Source organism: Schistocerca gregaria, chromosome X, assembly GCF_023897955.1.
Source record: "Schistocerca gregaria isolate iqSchGreg1 chromosome X, iqSchGreg1.2, whole genome shotgun sequence".
NCBI lineage: Eukaryota > Metazoa > Arthropoda > Insecta > Orthoptera > Acrididae > Schistocerca > Schistocerca gregaria.
Genome location: NC_064931.1, coordinates 724220841 through 724239166, shown reverse-complemented (window position 1 = coordinate 724239166; position 18326 = coordinate 724220841). Strand labels below are relative to the sequence as shown.

Below are 18326 nucleotides of genomic sequence, written 5' to 3'. Positions count from 1 at the left end.
GTGCAATTTATGTTGGCAGCAGTAGAATCATTCAGCAGTCAGCTTCAAATGCTGGTTCTCTAAATTTTCTCAATTGTGCTTCTCGGAAAGACCTTCACCTTCACTCCGCGGATAATCATTTGAGTTACCTATGTGTTGTTCAGACCTACCAGCAACAAATCTAGCAGCCCACCTCTGAATTGCTTCAACGCCTTCCTTCAGTCCGATCTGGTATGGGTCCCAAACACTTGTGCAGTACTTAAGAATAGAATCCACCAGCATCCTATATGAGGTCTCCTTTACAGGTGAACTACTTTATCCTAAAATTCTCCAAATAAACAAAATTCAACCATTCGCCTTCCCTACCACAGTTCTCACATGCTCATTCCACCTCACATCGCTTTGCAATGTTACACCTGGATATTTAAACAATTTAACTGTGATAAGCAGGACACTAGTAATACTGTATCCAAACATTACAGGCTTGATCTTCCTACTCACCTGCATTAACTTACATTTTTCCACATTTGGGGCTAGAAGCAATCAGCACACCAAATGGAAATTTTGTCTAAGTCATCTTGTATCTCCTCATAGTCACTCACCTTCGACACCTTACTGTACACCACAGCATCAACAGATTGCTGCCCACCCGTTCAGCCACATCATGTATGTATACAGAGAACAACAGTGGCCCTATCACACTTCCCTGGGGCACTCCTGATTATACCATTGTCTCTGATGAACGCTCGTCATCGAAGAATACATAATGGGTTCCATTATTTAAGAAGTCTTCAAACCACTCACATATCTGTGAACTTGTTACATATGCTCATGCCTTTGTTAACACCCTACAATGAGGCACATTGTCAAATGCTTTCCGGAAATCTAGAAATGTGGAATCTGCTTGTTGCTCTTCATCCACAATTCTCAGTATTTCATGTGAGAAAAGGGTAAGCTGAGTTCCGCACGAGCAATGCTTTCTAAAACCATGCTCAATCGTGCACACAAGCTACCCAGCCTCAAGAAAGTTTATTATATATAAACTTGAAATCTTCAAGGATTCTGCAGCAAATGGAAGTTAGGGATATTGGTCTGTAATTTTGTGGGTCCTTTATGTTACCTTTCTTGTATACTGTAGTCATCTGTGCTTTTTTCCATGTTGCTTGGGACTTTGCACTGGGTGGAGGACTTTGCCATGTATGCTTACTACTGTGTCGTCAATATGGTAATCTGTCCAATAGTCAAATGACGGTATGTTTGTATGATTCTTCTGTGTGAACGATTTCTTGAACATGAAATTTAAAACTTCAGCTTTTGTAGTGCTATCTTCAACTACCACACCAGACTGGTCAACAAGGGACTGAATGGATGCCTTAGACCTGCTTAGCGATTCTACATATGATTAGAGTTTTATTTGTGGGACTTCCAGTCTGATCTAGAAATGTTCCTTATTTGGCTTCCATCCACAATGTACTTTTGTTTGTATGTGCAGAAGCCTGTCATTTAATGCTATTTGGACTACACCTAGAAAAAACATACCTGTGTTTTTAAAAGAAGAAGACAGCAAAAATAAAATAAAAGACAAAAAACGCAGTTGCTCTAAACATGTCAAAACTAACAGCTGAGTCACTTCCTTTGAGTACCACTGCATGTGATGCCACATATGATACACTACATGTTTTCTTCACAGTACACTAGTAGTTACAAAAGTTCCTAAAAATTTTACGAAACACTGATACAACTCTGTTCGTACTACACAAGAATATTTACTTGATCGAAATCAGTGTTAAACTATGTGCACCACAATTCTTAAAGGCTTTTTTTTCTGTCTCAGTCAATCTAACCTGTAATTTGGAATTAAACTACTCTAGAAACCATCCTACTACCTCTATGAGATGAGAGTTTCTTTTTCTGTTACTTAACATAAATTTGTACCATCAAACCAAAAATCTTTTGTGTCCCACAGAGATATTTATTCATTAGGAATTTCAATTCTGGGCCCACACCTGCCCAAGATTTCCCTCCTAGCTAAGGTTTCAGATTAAGAAACTGTCACGAGAAGAGCCTACTACACATGTATTCACATCACTAGCAAACTTCAATTTAATAATATACAACTATCATAACACTAGTTAACTGAATGAACAGGCACAAATTACAACTACATAAGATGCTTATTTCTTTATGGCTAAATAATAACAGTGTTTTACACGTGTTTTACTGTCATATCAGTCCACACTGCTGCACTCTAATTCCGAAAAAAAGACTCCTCAAACATTAGCTATCTTCCATCTTTAGTATACCTTGCCCACAAACAATTGTGCGAGATGGCACAGTAGTTGAGAATTTGATTTTACTCAGAAAAAGTGAATTTCAAATCATTGTCTACCCACTCAACTTTAAGCAAATTCCAGGATTGTTCTTCACATAATACTTCGGATGATAACTATACCATCCTTACCCAAATGAGCTATAGTTCTGACTCTAACCTATTACTTATTGATCTTGTCACCTGATTATGACAACAAGACATATAATTTTCTTCTACAAAAGTGCAAAAGCCTTTTAGATTTAATGGCAGCTATATCTATCAAAGATTGTCAGTGAACTGATCCATATTCACTGTTTCCTAGACAGCCATAATTATCGCTGCAGAGTTTTTACCATTTTATGCCTACTGTGGGACATGTTCACAGTATAAAATCAATACTATTACAGTTTCACTCCACAAAATATTTCTTTGTAAAATTTCTATTGCATTTTCTTGTGACAGTTTATTAACGTGAGAATGAAAATCTGTATCACTGCAACTGATTTAGTTAAACGTATATTCTTTACACAAAAATAATCCATTTGTGATTTCTTACCTGTAAATCTGATTTTGTATAGGAAGCTTTCACAGGAGATGGCTGTGTAGCTTTAACTATGAGTTTTTGAATTAGAAGAGTTTCTGCATCTGGGTCAATGTCAAAATCAATATCTTCCTCTTCATTTAAGGCCTCAAGACAAGATGTTTCTAAAGAATGGTGTTTTAAAGCACGGCGTAACAACGTCTGATGCCTGAACAACTCTGCACAAGCATTGAGGGCTGCCAGCTGGAGCTGTTGTGTCCTCAGCAAACCAACTTCCAGTGATTCTAGAGAAATTAAGATAAATTTTGTTTTGTCATTTCTTTTGAAATGTGGCAGGTAGCAATGCACAAAATTTGCCCAGACTATCAGCATATCATTCCTATTATTTTAATGCAACATTAGTGGTGCAACTTGGTTGTGATGTAAACAACATGCATTTAATTTTTTATAATTACATTCTTATACTGTTTACACATACCTCATGAAAGAACCATATCTGAGGGGTAACACTATAATTTATTATATACTGCCAACATATGTACTGGACACAGTTAAAAGAGTGTGAACCAATAAGTTAGTCTTCCTTCAATAGAGCAATCTGAGAATTTTATGGTATGTTGATAATTTTTACTTTTTGACTGTGTAACTGTCACTGAATGAAACACAATTTTCATGTTGTATGCATTTTGCCTTTATTCTTTGAAAGGCATTTTCAGTGGCCTTGAATATGTAAATATTTTTATTGTTTAGTTTACATTTTGGGACCATGTACGTATAGGTTATAAACAGTTGTGGTGGTTGGCTTTTCTATGGCATAGTAATATCTCAAAATATTAGTAAATGAAATAGTAAAAATATTTACACACTCCAAGCCACTGAAGACACCTTGCAAAGTATAAAGGCAAAACACGTATGGCACGAAAACTGTGTTTCATCCACTTGTAGTTATACAGTCCAAAAGTAAAAATTATAAACATACTGTAATATTACTTGCAACTGAGGATGACATAACTACAAAAGTTGAAGATGTCAGTCTCAGAATTCGTAATGGACTCTCTCAAAGTTTCATCCTGGACTACCTAATTTCTTTTGTTCCTTTCTCCATAGGAGCCTTCCTCCCAACCATGCAGGATTAACACTCCTGAGAAAAAGGATATGTTGGAGATTTCTTACTCAGTACTGGTTTATTAGGTCAATCACATTTCTTTCTGTACCAATCAAGAATGATACTGCCAGTACTATCAAAACTACAACACTGAGTGCAAAAACATATGTTAACTTTATGCCAAAACAAAACCTGTCACTCAGTAAAAGTACATTACCTAAAATATGGAGAAGATAAAAGTTTGACAGAGAATCCTAACTTATACGTCACAGTCTCTCAAAGCTAATGTTCATGCTTTACACTGAGAAAAAAATAATATATCTACATAAATTAGAATAATCGTACTGCTGCTCCTGTTTTGTTTATAATAAAAAATAACACTCCAAAATGCTCAACCATAATGAAAAAAAAACAATAAAATTGTCAAAATATGAAGTTAAATACCTAATACTGGATGTCGTGTATCAGACTGGCAAGCAGTCAGTGTAAACAGTTTGGCCCACATTTTAAATATTTCTTCTGTAGTCATCACTTTATCCATAGAGAATGCCATTACTGGCCTAGGTGAGACATTTGCCAGAGAAAATTTTTTCAATTCACCACTTTCTCGCAACTGGATAATCAGCTTACTATGTTGACTAATCTGGCAAAGGGTACCTGTAAGAAGATTCACAGATAAGAAAACATATATTCCAAAAGGAACAGACCACTCTCACCACAAAAAATTACAAAAGTTAAAATTAAGCAGCTTATTCTGAAAAATGCTGTTTTACCCTTTACAAAACTATTATCCTTTGGATTAATTTTCAAACATTTCATGAGGTGTAGGATTTTAAGACTGATTACAATAAAGAATTCCTGTTTAGTGTTATTTGTCAATAAATTTATTTGTCATCATAGAAGGTGCTCTGATAGTATCTACACTCCCAAATTTACAAGGTGACAGTACGGCTGGCCATTAGGCCTAATTACCTATAGAAGGTCAAATCCCAGTACTGACGTAAGACAAAATAACAGTAGAAAAAAGAAATCTACTCTTAGCTGCAGAGCTGTTACTACCTTCATCAGAGAGGAAAGAGGAGCATATTTCAGAAAGTTGGGAAGTAGGTGTAGATTACTCAAACCCCGGGACCCAACAAATGTCAGATTGGTGAAAGAAAAGATGGGAGGTTGTAAGGAAAGAGTAAAAGGTTTTAGGAAGTTGAAGGAAGTACATTGGTAACCACTGTGCCACCAATTCAATTTCTAATGTAACTTTACAGTAATCACCATCAATTGCAAGATCTTTGAATACCTTTCACAGCACAAGGTGACTGTAATTTACTGCAGAAAGTTACACTGGCAAGTCCTCAGTGAAATAAAAACAAGAACAGATTTAGAAATAAAAAATAAAAAAATAAAAACAAAACAAAACAAAAAACTGCTCCATATAGCTGAGGCATCAACAAGCTTTGGGGTAATATCAGAGCTAACAAACTCAAATGTACACATGCACACTCACACTCCCACTACCACTGAGAGAGAGGGGGGTAGGGGGGAGGGGGGAGGGGGGAGGTGGAGGGAGGGAGGGAGGGAGGGAGGGGGGAGGGGGGAGGGAGGGGTGGGAGGCGGAGGGGGGTACATTGCACCAAGACCCTAATGGGGTGAGATATTGTGGCTGGAGAGGCTGAGAGGAGCAAGGAATGTAGACAGAGGGGCAGCAAAGGGACAGGATAGGGGTATGACACCAGTGAGCTCTTCCTTATACAGGCAAGGGAAGTCATATGTCATACACAATGAAATAGATGGCATGGTTTAAGGTGATGGTGATGGTGATGGCAAAGAGCAGGGTAGACTAAGGAAGAGGACCCTATGTAAAGAACATAGACTAAACAGATGAACTGAACTAAAGTGATGACAAATGGAGCTGCTGGGAAGGAGGGTCAACTGAAGGCATAGGAAATGGGCTGGAGATGGATTAGAGTGGGTTGGCTGGTTGGGAGTTATGAGACTAAACAAGGTCATCAGCCCCTCAGTCGAGAGAGAGAGAGAGAGAGAGAGAGAGAGAGAGAGAGAGAGAGAGAGAGAGAGAGATCATCTGGAGTTGGTGGAGTTAGCCAGAAATCGAGGCCTTGAAACCAATATTGATAGCACAACTAAGAAAAATTTAAAGACAAGTAAAAGCATGCAGGTCAGGTCAGGTCAGTATGTTTGTCAGAGCTGGCGGGATGTCTGCCAGGGGTCACGTGTGGTGAGAGAAACCTCAACCACTCTCTGAACCCTTGCCAACCCGAACCCCTGCCAACCTGATTAAGGGAGTCCAGGATAAGGACAGTGAATAGTGAATAGGTCATGCTGCATTTGGTGAGATAGGATGTGCCAGTGATGGGACTGGCAGTGAATGTGCTGTATTGGTGATTGGGACATGTCCCATTATGTGGGAAAAGTTTCATCTTACTTATCCAAAGAGCACCAATCTCTCCATGACATCTCTCTTCCTCTGTTATATCCAGACCTCCCCCACTTCACCCCACCCTCTTAACCCAGACTGCCTGCTTCAGTGTACCACATGCTACTTACTCTGTTGCAGCCGAGCGAGCTCACTTGTGCCACATTCCCATCCCATTTCTTTACCCTCTCTTCCCTCTTGTAGCCACCTCCTATCCTCCACACCCTCCACTCAACACAGCCTTCCAAAACTAAAGCAATGTAACTGTGAGCATTGTTTGTGTGTGTGTTCTGTGCTACTCAAAATGTCCTGTATGATGACCATAATCCCATGAATAAAGGTACAAAGGTGAGCACCACAGGATTACTGTTTCTGAAAAGCAGACTGCTTTCCATGGCAATGGCAATTTTGTTACAATTAGAGGATTGTGTCTGAACTTCTAATATGCTACATAATTCTGTTCCAGATAGAGGTGAGTGATATAGTGATATGGTAGTTCTATGGATCGTAAGTTCTACTGTCATCTTTTTTTTTTTAGATGGGAGTACAGTTTAACCTTTTTCAAGTTTTGTGAACAGTTTCCCAGTCATGACTTCTTTGGTAATTTATTATTAAGAGTGAAGCTAATTCAACTGAAAATTCTATGTAGTACCTGCTAAAGATTCTAATTCTGACTTTCAACAATCTGACAAACTTTGCTACTCCAATAGTGTTGAGTAGTTGGACACCTTGACACCCACATTCACATTGGAACAGCACTTGAACTGTGGTAACATTCCTCGAGTTTTCTTTGTTCAGGAGCATATAATGGCAGACCTCTAGATTTAGCTTTAATTAAGCTATTGTCTCTTGTAACAGAATCAGTATCACAAGCTGTGTGTCATTTATTCTGTTCTACATCTACATCCATACTCCACAAGCCACCTGACGGTGTGTAGTATATCCTGTAAGTGTTATTAAATGATTTGTGCTCTAAAGTGGAGACTGCCATAATGGAGACATTAGGTTGCAGACAGGCAAAAAGAAAAGACTGCCACACATTTAACATCTCAGACAAAAAGTTCTTCTTCCAAAATAGAACACACACACACACACACACACACACACACACACACACACACAATCCCAGGGTGCCCCTGAGAGCTACAACACCAAGAATCACTTCTCAGCTTTTGACATGATCAATGTGTAGTTTTTCTTTTTTTTTTTACTTTTTTATTCTTAAATCAAAGTTCTTTATTTATGATAATATACAGTTAAATCACCAACAAATTTTACAGTGTGTGTGTGTGTGTGTGTGTGTGTGTGTGTGTGTGTGTGTGTGCGCGCGTGCGTGTGTGCGCGCGCGTGTGTGCGCGCGCTACTTTGGAAGGAGAATGTTTCAGCCATAATCTTAAGTGTTTAGCAGTCCTTTCATCCAGTCTGCAACTCAATGCCTCCTCTTTGTGATTAACAGCATCCTTTTCATAATACTGTTGTTATTCCATCCCTGAATTTACATTGCTTGACTGCCAAAATGCATACACTAACATCAATGATAAATCTTCAACACCTACGAAGAAGAGCACATGCTACAGGCACGTGTGGCAGAACAAGGCTGCTGGTAGATGTATCATGTAGTACACCACCACCTGATTTTCTGCAGTACTCTACCATCAAACTTGTTAAGTGCACATCATTCTTAGTGGCCTGAGGTTTCCTCTGAAATTTTCCAATTAATTTTGCAGATAAGTGTGGCAGGTCAAACAATCAAACCATCAAGTGCCAAATCTGAGATGAGCATTTTTGTTCTCCCTCATCCCTTCAGCAATTTTAAAACAACTCTAATATTTTTCATATCTGAATGCCAGAAAAAAAGTAAATAAAAATTAAGAGAGTCAGTGTGGTAGTTACAATGTTAACTGCACAAAATTGTTTTGAATATCCACAGACTAAAACATTTAGCTGACACCAGCCAACTAGAAACTTCTCTGTGATATGAAGCAAGTGCCAAGTCCACACTGAATTTACTTACTTTTTTTGTTTAGTCCATACAAATAAAATTCCTTTTTTTTTCAAACAACAAATCTCCTCCTTTAAACAATTTTTTATTTCCACTACTCTTTCCAAATTATAAACCATAAAAAAATCCAACCAATAAACAGCAAAATTTCATTTCAAAAGTATTTTGTAAATGTTCCCTTTGTTGCTACCATAAAGCTGTCAACAACATGACAGTGCTTTACTGGGCATGATCACGGTATAACGAGGACCTTGTCACCTACAATAGGACCATGCTTAATGTAGCACTGTGATGTTCAAAAGGTTGATGGCAGCTTTACCTTCTTTCTTTTATGTTTTCTGCAGCAGATGAAGCTGTTTTGGAGATACTTCTCTAATGACAGAAGCATAAATATTGACTGTATAGCTTATAATTATTCCAGCAACATTGTTCAGATAAACATTTCCTACATCACTTTTCCACCTGCCTAACTCGAGCAATCCTCATCTAATTCTGTCAGAAGCATATCATTTGTTATACATGACTGGCTTACTTCCCCATCAAGCTTTAAAATTAGTTCTTGATTATATGTAAATGAAGGATGACAGAAAATTAGGGTTCAACATTTCAACAACAACAAGGCCAAAAGAGGTGGAATATCAGTTGGTGCAAGACAACAAAAATGAGTACATAGGGGCTGTTCTTATCCCCAAAGCACCATAGATGATGTTGAGACAAATAATTTAATATAAGGCATATGGGGTTGAAAATATCCCAAAAATGGATGAGGAATGTTGATCATGTGCATCAGCAGATGACATACCTTGCCGCTAGTGCAGTGGTTGGGCTTGGGGATGAAAAGATGATTGAGCAAAGCAATATTTGCATTGGAGTAAACAGTGCTAATTTCAAACAGCTTATGTAAATATAGAGGTTGCAAAATTACTTTCCTTGCCATAACCAAGTAAAAGCTGTTCTTATTTTGTGTGACTTTCCTTCCCCCCCCCCCCCCACCCCCCCCCCCCCACCCCTTCTTCTCTCTCTCTTTTTTTTTAGATGGATATTATTTAGGGAAAAAAAACATAGGCCACTTACAGATAACAACACAGTTTGGAAGCTTACACTCATTTGCTTGTGACGCAAAACAGTAGGTTTCTGTTGTACTGTACTTTACAATAAAGCAGCAAAGACCATGAGGCTGTTCAATAAAATAATAAATATTACCTCTAAATAAACACATAAACATCTACCGCAATGAAAAAAATACTGCCTGCCATATGCAAGACTCAACCCCCGAGCTCCATGTGCTAAAGTTGTGCATGAGAGCCCAGAGCCACACCGATGTAAATACTTGACTTGGGTTAGGATGATCAGGTGTGACAGACGAATGGACTCAACCACTGCACGTGCAGTGAGGTATGTCATGTAGTGACATGTTCAACATTTGTCATCTACCTTTGGTATATTTTCCAACATTTGCAACCCAATGTGACCTATATTAAATTATTTGTCTTACTGTCATTTATGTTGATTCAGATGTTTTTAAACATTAATAAGAATCATTGTGTACAGTATCCTATAATGGAACATTAGTTATAAAGATGACTATTACTGCACACAGTAAGCCTTCTGGTTTAAGTTCTGATGCTTGCTCAGCTCAGCCTGCAGTGTAAATGGGCAATGCTCTGTTCTACTGGTAAAGCCAGTTTCTCCACTGTTTTATGATTTCAGCTCCTACACGTGCAACATCGCTCGGCTCATCATTGTGCCGCATCACATCACCGGAAGTGTAAATTAAGCCTAAAGTGTGGGGCCATATTAGCACATCATGATTCATACAGCACATACATTGAAATAATTTTATTTCAAGAACATTTCTGATGTTCATCAAAATTATTCTCCCAGTAAAAGAGCGGTTTAGGGTACTACTTTCATTTATAAGATACACTGCTGCGGCATCAGCAAACACACGAATGTGAATGCTCAGTCTGAGCTGCCTATCATACATAATTTTAATTTTCTTCATGAAGATCAAACTGATGCAGTGCTCATTTTCTATCATGTATTAACCACATATTCGTATTTCCCAGTTAATGGCAACTGTCTACCAAGCCATGTTTGCTATGGCTGATTCCTTCCTCTGCCCTTTCAACCTAAACTAATATTGTCTCCAACGAATTCACTGTGGATCTCTTTCTTTCCTAGTGTCTACCCTATTGTACAGAGTCCACTGTTTTCATGACTTGGCAATTTTTTAAAAATTGTTTAAGCTTTATTCTGTGTTATATTTTAATTGTTTGTGTATCATATTTTCTGAGGCAGAGATTGAGGATCAGCCAAACATTTGAATAAATGAATGAGGAAAACTGCCTTACTCAGCCTGGCCGATGTACCATATCAACAATCATTATTCCATCATATGGATTTGATCCAGGTCTTGTTTAGTTCCCTGTTTCACAAACTAGTGTGGCACTCATTAAGGTATACCATTAAGTCAGTGATCTCACTGTGGATGCATTTATTCCAACTGTGACTAACAACTTTAGTTTTTTCCCCTCTACCTTCCCGTTGGTAAAGTTCCCAACCCTTTTTTTTAAATTCTGTCTTTATTAATATGTAAGTATGCAGGTCTGACAATAGGAAATAATTTTGAGAATTATGAATAGTACATAGATTTTTGCAAATAAAGAGCTACTGGAAATTGCATGAAAGTACCACACCATGATCACAGGAGCTCCAACAGACACTGAAGTCATAATAAGCACAATGGATAAAAAAATTAATCACTTGTCCAGCAGACGTAACACTAATACCATGTAACACCATCTCTATCCTTGTCTAAATTTGGCGAGGAAGAAGTTTGACAAGATTCTTCAGGTATTTCATATCCAGCTGAAGCCACTCATCGACAATTGGATCCTGTAGAGGTAACAAACTATGGGGATGTTGACTGCTACATGTCACTGTTACTAGTAGTCCCATACATTCTTTATGGGATTAAGATCAGGTGTTTTATAAGGTGTGTGTTAGGGTGCCTGAGAGTTCATTAAACCAGGAACATTTGCATACAGCACTTTGAACATGACTGTTGTCATACTGGAAAGCAAGAGTGTTCGCCGCATACTCATGTCACAAAGATGATAACACTTTATTACTGAGAATGCTGAAGCAAACATCCTGGTTTACAGCAACAGTAGCTCAAATGAGTGAGCCCAAGTTATGGTATGATAAATACCTCCCAAAACATCACTGGAACAGCTCTGGCCTAAATTGTACTTTCCACATACTGCAGGTTAAACAACTCACTTAGACACCTTTTTGCAAAGAGGAAACATTCCTCCATCAGCTAAGGACCAGTTTTGGTGTTGTATGGCCAACTACTGACATGCAGCTTCATGTGCCACAGTGAGCAATAGCTTTTTGCATAGCACCTGACTTGAAATGTCCATTCCACATGGTTCCCTTCACAGTTTACACGTGTAAACTGGTTGAGGTGAACCTATGTGCAATGACAGCAGTATTTCCTGTCGGGTTTGAAACCGACTGCCATTGACAAGACATAACACTTTTCACTGGCCCCCATCAGTTAGGGTGGTGAGTGGTACACTGTTCCTTGACTTGTTGCACAGCCCGCGTCAATACACCAACAATTGGGCGACTTTATTAATGCTGTGCTCACAGGCATACCCAAACACTGTAGTTCCTTTCTGACATTCTTTCACACCTCCACATCAACAAATTTTACTGTGCTGATTCTGCATAACTGATTAGCACATGCACACTACTTCACTGCCATTACTTATGTCAATGGTGTAGGGTCACATGATTGCCTGGTACAAGCTCTATATCTTCGACAGCACTAAAAAGTGAGCATTGTGTTCTTTCACGGGAGGGTGACCAATATTTTGTCTTGTGAGCTTATCACTTATCAAACAAAAATTGGCACATTTTAGGATACTCTTGTGATGTATGCTTCCACACTCAGTTTCAGGTTTTCAGCTATTGGCATTCATATTTCTTTTGAGTTTCATCATTTTTTAATATTTATTTACCATTTTCAAAGAATAAATTTGTCTAAGATTCATCTCCGGGTTTTAGCTACAGTTCGGGCTCTTCATTTTTATGAGCACAGGTTCAATTAATCAATTTAAGCCTTTCCATAGTACATAATAGTAATTGCTAACCAATGATCTTCAAATAAAAGGAACATTAACTTCCAGTTTTATAGTAAATTATTCTGTAGCAAACATGCAATGGCATCCATGTGAACTTGTGCCTGTTTATGTAATATTTTTGTGTTTTCTTATAGAACATTCAAGTCCTTGAAAAAATATGACAACTCATTTTCTAAGGGGAAAGAAGTTATTATATGCTAATCTCTTAAGCAAAACTTTGTACTAACCTTGTCCAACACCTTCCACTGTTACTTGGCCTCCTATCCTTGCCCGCTTATCAATTCCACCAACAACAGAAAGTGATGACATTGCAGACAACTGTGCACTGTTGCAGGATTCTGATTTCGTACCATCGTTAACCTAATTTAGAAGAACAGCTGTCAGTTTGCATGAAATTACTTCCAAAAGTATGTATGAGAAACACTTGATGCTGTAGAAGTACTTAAGAAAAAATGTACAAGCAATCATAAAAATCAATTCTGATTTGCTAAATGTTATTAGAGATACAGTCAGGTTAATTTATTGCAACTTTCAAAGCAGAATATTGAAACTGATTTAGTAATGGCACAATATATGCTACATTCTACTACAAATAACCTAGAAATCTGCTTCAGAAATCAGTTCAACTATAACTATATATTTGTTGGGATTTCTATAGTCTGTTTATATCCCATCTACACCAAGTGTGTAGTGGAGGGTAGTTTCAGTATCGCTATGATTTACTTCCTTTCCTTTTCCAATCAGAATTGTATATGAGAGAAATGACTAATGATAAGCACAAAAAGACATTTAGAACAGTATCCCTAATTAAACTGCATACACAGCCAGTTCCGTAATGGAGCAGTGAGTATCTATCAGCCATCAGAGAGACTAGGGTACTGAGAAAAACAAATAGTAACATACCTACTAAGAAATGATAGCTTTATGAACAGTACAAGCAAAAGTTCAACACACTATCAGCAAAAACAAAAGATCATGCCAACAGAATCCGTGAAGTGTTTATCACTACCACAGACAATATGGCAGTGGAAGGGCTGGATTAATACGAAAGACAGTGCATGCACTACAATCATCATAAAAAGACAACACTCTGAAAATAAAACCAGAATCTGATGCAGGATAATTGTGAAACACTTCCACACAATTACACAGAATGACAATTTTACATGTTAATTCCAATAAATGTGGGATGTAGATTAAAGTGCTAAGATGGACTGTACCTCCAATGGCACAGAGAAGTATGACAATATCTTTTGTATGGTACAGTAAGTCACACCTTATAGTACCTGATAATATAGCACCAAAGCCAGACATAGAGCACTACACAATGCTTTTATGTCCAAGAACTAGCTTCTTGTGGGTTTGTAACAATGTGTGTCTAAGCTCCGCAAACTGAAAATGCCTCCTGTCAAACAGGCGAACCAATTCAGTATCAACATGCAGGAAACTGGAATATGTCATGGATGATATCTAGGAGGAAAAGTACAGTCATTTACTGTGAAATTTACAAAGTAACTCATTACTCAGCACAAAACTAACATCAGTTGCCCCCCCCCCCCCCCCACCCTTCTTCACGGTGCAGGTCCTAGGCACGTTCTTTACCTAAATTTCTGGAGGCAAGCATTAATGATCCCTCTCCTCCAAACAATCAGGAAATTTTATGACCCAACCAGTGTTGCACTTACTACTGTATAGAGAATACTTCATAAAACAACCATTTGATATTGTCTTTAAAATTCAGAAAGTTTCCCAGCTGCCTTCAGCATAGTTGATTATGGTATCAGTCAACACTCCATAATCTGATCTTCATTATGGTGGGGATAAAAGCAGCATCTTTTTTTCAAAAACACTGCTTCATAGATATATTGTTTGATATTGGTAATGGCTATGATAATATCTGTCAATACAACACACACAAACTCTATGAATTACACTCATAGTTTTCCCAGTATGGTGTGATCCTTATTTCCTCAATGTTGGCAGTGTGCCCTCAGACTGTCATACAAGGAAGAACATTGTCCCTCAGTCAGAAACCCATTTCAATGTTCCCTACTAGAGAACTTTTACCAATTTTTTTGTTTATGGTTGCTCAACAATTGTAGGCGACATCGAAACGCTTCAAACTATGGGCAAAACATACGCAATTGAAATTTTCCCTAAAGAAAAAAGTGTCCATCCCTTTTTTATTGTGTGTATTATAGTTTTAATAAATCTGAATTGTGACTTGAGGACATTATACACTCCTGGAAATTGAAATAAGAACACCGTGAATTCATTGTCCCAGGAAGGGGAAACTTTATTGACACATTCCTGGGGTCAGATACATCACATGATCACACTGACAGAACCACAGGCACATAGACACAGGCAACAGACCATGCACAATGTCAGCACTAGTACAGTGTATATCCACCTTTCGCAGCAATGCAGGCTGCTATTCTCCCATGGAGACGATCGTAGAGATGCTGGATGTAGTCCTGTGGAACGGCTTGCCATGCCATTTCCACCTGGCGCCTCAGTTGGACCAGCGTTCGTGCTGGACGTGCAGACCGCGTGAGACGACGCTTCATCTAGTCCCAAACATGCTCAATTGGGGACAGATCCGGAGATCTTGCTGGCCAGGGTAGTTGACTTACACCTTCTAGAGCACGTTGGGTGGCACGGGATACATGCGGACGTGCATTGTCCTGTTGGAACAGCAAGTTCCCTTGCCGGTCTAGGAATGGTAGAACGATGGGTTCGATGACGGTTTGGATGTACCGTGCACTATTCAGTGTCCTCTCGACGATCACCAGAGGTGTACGGCCAGTGTAGGAGATCGCTCCCCACACCATGATGCCGGGTGTTGGCCCTGTGTGCCTTGGTCGTATGCAGTCCTGATTGTGGCGCTCACCTGCACGGTGCCAAACACGCATACAACCATCATTGGCACCAAGGCAGAAGCGACTCTCATCGCTAAAGACGACACGTCTCCATTCGTCCCTCCATTCACGCCTGTCGCGACACCACTGGAGGCGGGCTGCACGATGTTGGGGCGTGCACGGAAGACGGCCTAATGGTGTGCAGGACCGTAGCCCAGCTTCATGGAGACGGTTGCGAATGGTCCTCGCCGATACCCCAGGAGCAACAGTGTCTCTAATTTGCTGGGAAGTGGCGGTGCGGTCCCCTACGGTACTACGTAGCATCCTACGGTCTTGGCGTGCATCCGTGCATCGCTGCGGTTTGGTCCCAGGTCGACGGGCACGTGCACCTTCCGCCGACCACTGGCGACAACATCGATGTACTGTGGAGACCTCATGCCCCACGTGTTGAGCAATTCGGCGGTACGTCCACCCGGCCTCCCGCATGTCCACTATACGCCCTCGCTCAAAGTCCGTCAACTGCACATACGGTTCACGTCCACACTGTCGCGGCATGCTACCAGTGTTAAAGACTGCAATGGAGGTCCGTATGCCACGGCAAACTGGCTGACACGGACGGCGGCGGTGCACAAATGCTGCGCAGCTAGCGCCATTCGACGGCCAACACCGCGGTTCCTCGTGTGTCCGCTGTGCCGTGCGTGTGATCATTGCTTGTACAGCCCTCTCGTAGTGTCCGGAGCAAGTATGGTGGGTCTGACACACCGGTGTCAATGTGTTCTTTTTTCCATTTCCAGGAGTGTACTTAGTTTTAAGGAATAAGTAAATTCTGGGCCTCTGCTTAAAAAACACTTAGTTGCATGCCTGAAATACTTCCAAGTGACAGCTCTAAACATCTTAAAGAATGGTAGGAGAAGGTCTTGAATAGAAACAGGTCCTCCCAGTGATTAATTTGAAGTAAATTTTTTCAGTCCCTGTTGGACTATGATTATACTTTGTAAAGTTCTGCATGGCAGAACTTACACTCCATCCACAGAGGGCATTAGATTGGTGACATGAATGTTTGAAACAACCTATTTGCCAGCACCGAGTGAGGTGGTGCAGTGGTTAGCATACTGGAATAGTGTTTGGGATGATGACTGTTCAAATCCCCCATTCAATCATCAAATTTAGGTTTTCTGTGATTTCCCTAATAGCTCGAGGCAAATGTAGGGATGGTTCCTTTGATAAGGGCATGACTAATTTCCTTCTCAATCTTTTCATAATTCAAGCTTGTGCCCTTTCTCTAATGTCCTCATCATTGATGGGATACTAAACTCCAGTCTTCCTTTCTTCCTTTTTATTTCCTAGCTTTTTTGTTAAAGCTAGAGAACTTGCTGTAATGACCTGTGGAACTTTCTCATGTTGTGGCAATAATTTACGATCCAGCTACACCACAGACTTCATCATTTAGACATTCTGGATGTCCTACACCAGAGATCACATTCATCAACAAGAGGGAGAAAGGTAACGAGACCATTAGAAATATGAGTAACGAAAAAACTCCCTTGGCTATATGTGGTACACTAGAATTTTTTAAACATAGTGCTGGGGTAAATGTCTAGTCTGGTTGGCATTAAAACTCAGGCTGTTTCTGAAATTTGACGAAGTTTGAATTATTAATGATTTTATATTCAGCAACTTCTTACATATTCTAGGATGGTCATAGATACCTTACAATAATTTACACTGATGACTATAACCAAGGGAGACAATAAACACATGGCAAGTTCAAATTGTGGATTTGATAGGGATACAAACTCATATCTGCATCTTTTGCAGGTACTGTGCCACCAAGTATCCCATAATCAACGCACACTTCGCAGACTGAGAATAAGTTTCAGGTTTTCAACTGTTTCCAAACATACTTTCCAAGCTTCACAGAGATGATGAACTAGCAACACTGGGGTATAGTGAAGAGTTTGATTTAACCACAGCTGCACAATGTTACTAAGATCATGGTTTCCTACTCTTTCAGAAGCTACATGATGTGATTAATACTTGAAATAAGTTAATCCAGTGGAGTCAGCCCATGAGGCACACAAGGATAGTGTAATTTTTAGTGTGCTGCCTGTGAATGGCAGGAGTCTGATTTTTCAAATGTTCATCATGAAGTATACAACTCTCCTAAAGAGCAGAAAAATGTAATCTTAAGCAGAGACTGTCAGTAGCTCATTATATCTTCTTTGATAGTATTTTTAAGATTCACAGAAAATTTACATTCTTCAACACATGGCTTTATTGAATCCTAACACAATGTACCACATGATTTGACTGATTGCGTTGCCCTTCAACCCATTTCATAAATGAACCCAGCACACAAAAGTAATATAAGACACAAGATACCCTTCTTACATCACGATGGGTGGAGAAGAAAGTGTCATTTTGCAGAGTGCGAGATCAGACAGCAATACAGGGAGCTGAGAAAAATGATAGAGCAGCAAGAGATGCTTGCAACACAGATACATAATACCATACGTTGTCATTATTGGTGTATTAGCTCAAATTTCAGAAGAAAGTTCAGCGTCATTGAAAGAACAAATAACTTTAAACATAAAATGACAAACAATGGCATGTTAAGCAGGGTTTTTTCACGGAAGGCACCATTCCAGTCAGTCACACAGAAAGCAGTGGTTCCATTGCAATGCCAAATACACTGTGGCTCTGTGATACACATCCAGCTCCTCTGGAACACAGACTCACAGTGTTTACAATGTGTCAATTTCAGAATGCCTCCTTTTAATTTATATTCTGACTAGAAAGAATAATGGAAGATGAAAGTTTAATATCCCACTGATGACAAGGTCAAACTGATTGTTTCAAGTACAGATAACACGGTAATGCAGATGGGTAGGACAAATGTTTTAATACAGTATTAATGGTTCACTGCTGCACTGAGTCAGATTAAT

The 18326-nt window shown here is 39.3% G+C and overlaps 1 protein-coding gene across 2 annotated transcripts in view; it reads right to left on the bottom strand.

Annotated features, from left to right (window-relative positions):
* Nucleotides 1–18326, bottom strand: part of LOC126297739 (E3 ubiquitin-protein ligase HERC2) — a 752343-nt gene that overhangs the window by 373170 nt on the left and 360847 nt on the right. For both annotated transcript variants that reach the window (XM_049988889.1, XM_049988890.1), the window contains 3 exons: nucleotides 12748–12880; nucleotides 4381–4593; nucleotides 2847–3115 (listed from right to left, as the gene is read on the bottom strand). In XM_049988889.1, the coding sequence (XP_049844846.1) occupies nucleotides 2847–3115; nucleotides 4381–4593; nucleotides 12748–12880 (615 nt within the window). The remainder of the gene's footprint in view (nucleotides 1–2846; nucleotides 3116–4380; nucleotides 4594–12747; nucleotides 12881–18326) is intronic.